At 56.7% G+C, this 946-nt stretch overlaps 1 protein-coding gene across 1 annotated transcript in view; it reads right to left on the bottom strand.

Moving 5' to 3' along the window:
* Positions 1-320: 320 nt before the first annotated feature.
* VOLCADRAFT_101340 (uncharacterized protein) overlaps positions 321-946 on the bottom strand; it is a gene marked incomplete at both ends in the record, with an annotated part of 1,267 nt that continues 641 nt past the window's right edge. Inside the window, one exon of the mRNA XM_002959779.1 lies at positions 321-812. Coding sequence (XP_002959825.1) covers positions 321-812 — 492 coding nt within the window. The remainder of the gene's footprint in view (positions 813-946) is intronic.

Here is a 946-nt window from a genome sequence, read left to right as displayed (position 1 = left end):
CGGGCTCACGTTCTGTACACATTGCAGGCCGATCGTTTTACAGGGGGGGGGGGCCAAGCAAGTTCTTGCGCCATGAAGTTAGTGTCGCCCCCCGTGCTATCCATCCTCACAAAGCCGACCGCATGCTGTTGAAGCGCGGGTCGTGAAGGATATTCTCGACCTTATCGGTGATGTGCGTGTTAGGTGCATCCTAGTGGAGGACTTGTACTTGGCCATTGCCCCCTTCAACATTGCATCCTCCTTCTTCAAGGACCCCGACATACTCAGCTTCACAAAAAGACCCTCGTTGAGCTTAAGCCGGTGATGTTTGGTACTTTAAGCTAGTCCATGTATTCACAGATCGTCGGGAAGTGAGTGAAAGGCATGGCTTGGTACAGGACCATGTATGCGCCACAAAACAGAGCCAACAAGGGATTGTCGGCAACCTCGGTCATGGCCAGGTGCTTGTCAGTTTGCTGTTGCTGCTGATCCTGTGTGTACTGGTCTACAGCCGCTTTGTGGGAGTGGGAGGCCTCGTGCCGGGTGTAAGCTGAGCGATCCCAGTTCGTGCGGAAAATGGTGGCGTTACTCTCCTTATGCGTGTCGCAAAAAAAGCAGATGACCGTCGTCGAGCCCTGAAGTGCATAGGCCCAGCTCTTGAAATCACCACCACAAGCGTCAGTCAGCCAAACAATGTCCTCGTTGGGAATATGAGGCCGCTCAAACCCCGGGGGGACACCAACGGCATCGATCTTATTGGTGGACTTGGTGCGCTTCCGTTGCGGGTTGGCGGTGGCATTGGGGGTGGCGGGGGACAGGAGTGTTGCCGGCTGCTGTTCGGGAGCGGTGGTGTTGGGGGTGGCGGGCAGGAGAGGTGCTGGCTGCTGAGTGNGGACGGTGGCGGCGGTGTTGGCTTGAGTGTGCCTTTTCTTCTGTGGAGGAGGGCCACGGTGCTGGCGTTTCTGGA

This window comes from Volvox carteri (assembly GCF_000143455.1).
Source record: "Volvox carteri f. nagariensis unplaced genomic scaffold VOLCAscaffold_761, whole genome shotgun sequence".
NCBI lineage: Eukaryota > Viridiplantae > Chlorophyta > Chlorophyceae > Chlamydomonadales > Volvocaceae > Volvox > Volvox carteri.
This window is presented reverse-complemented; position numbering and strand designations above follow the sequence as displayed.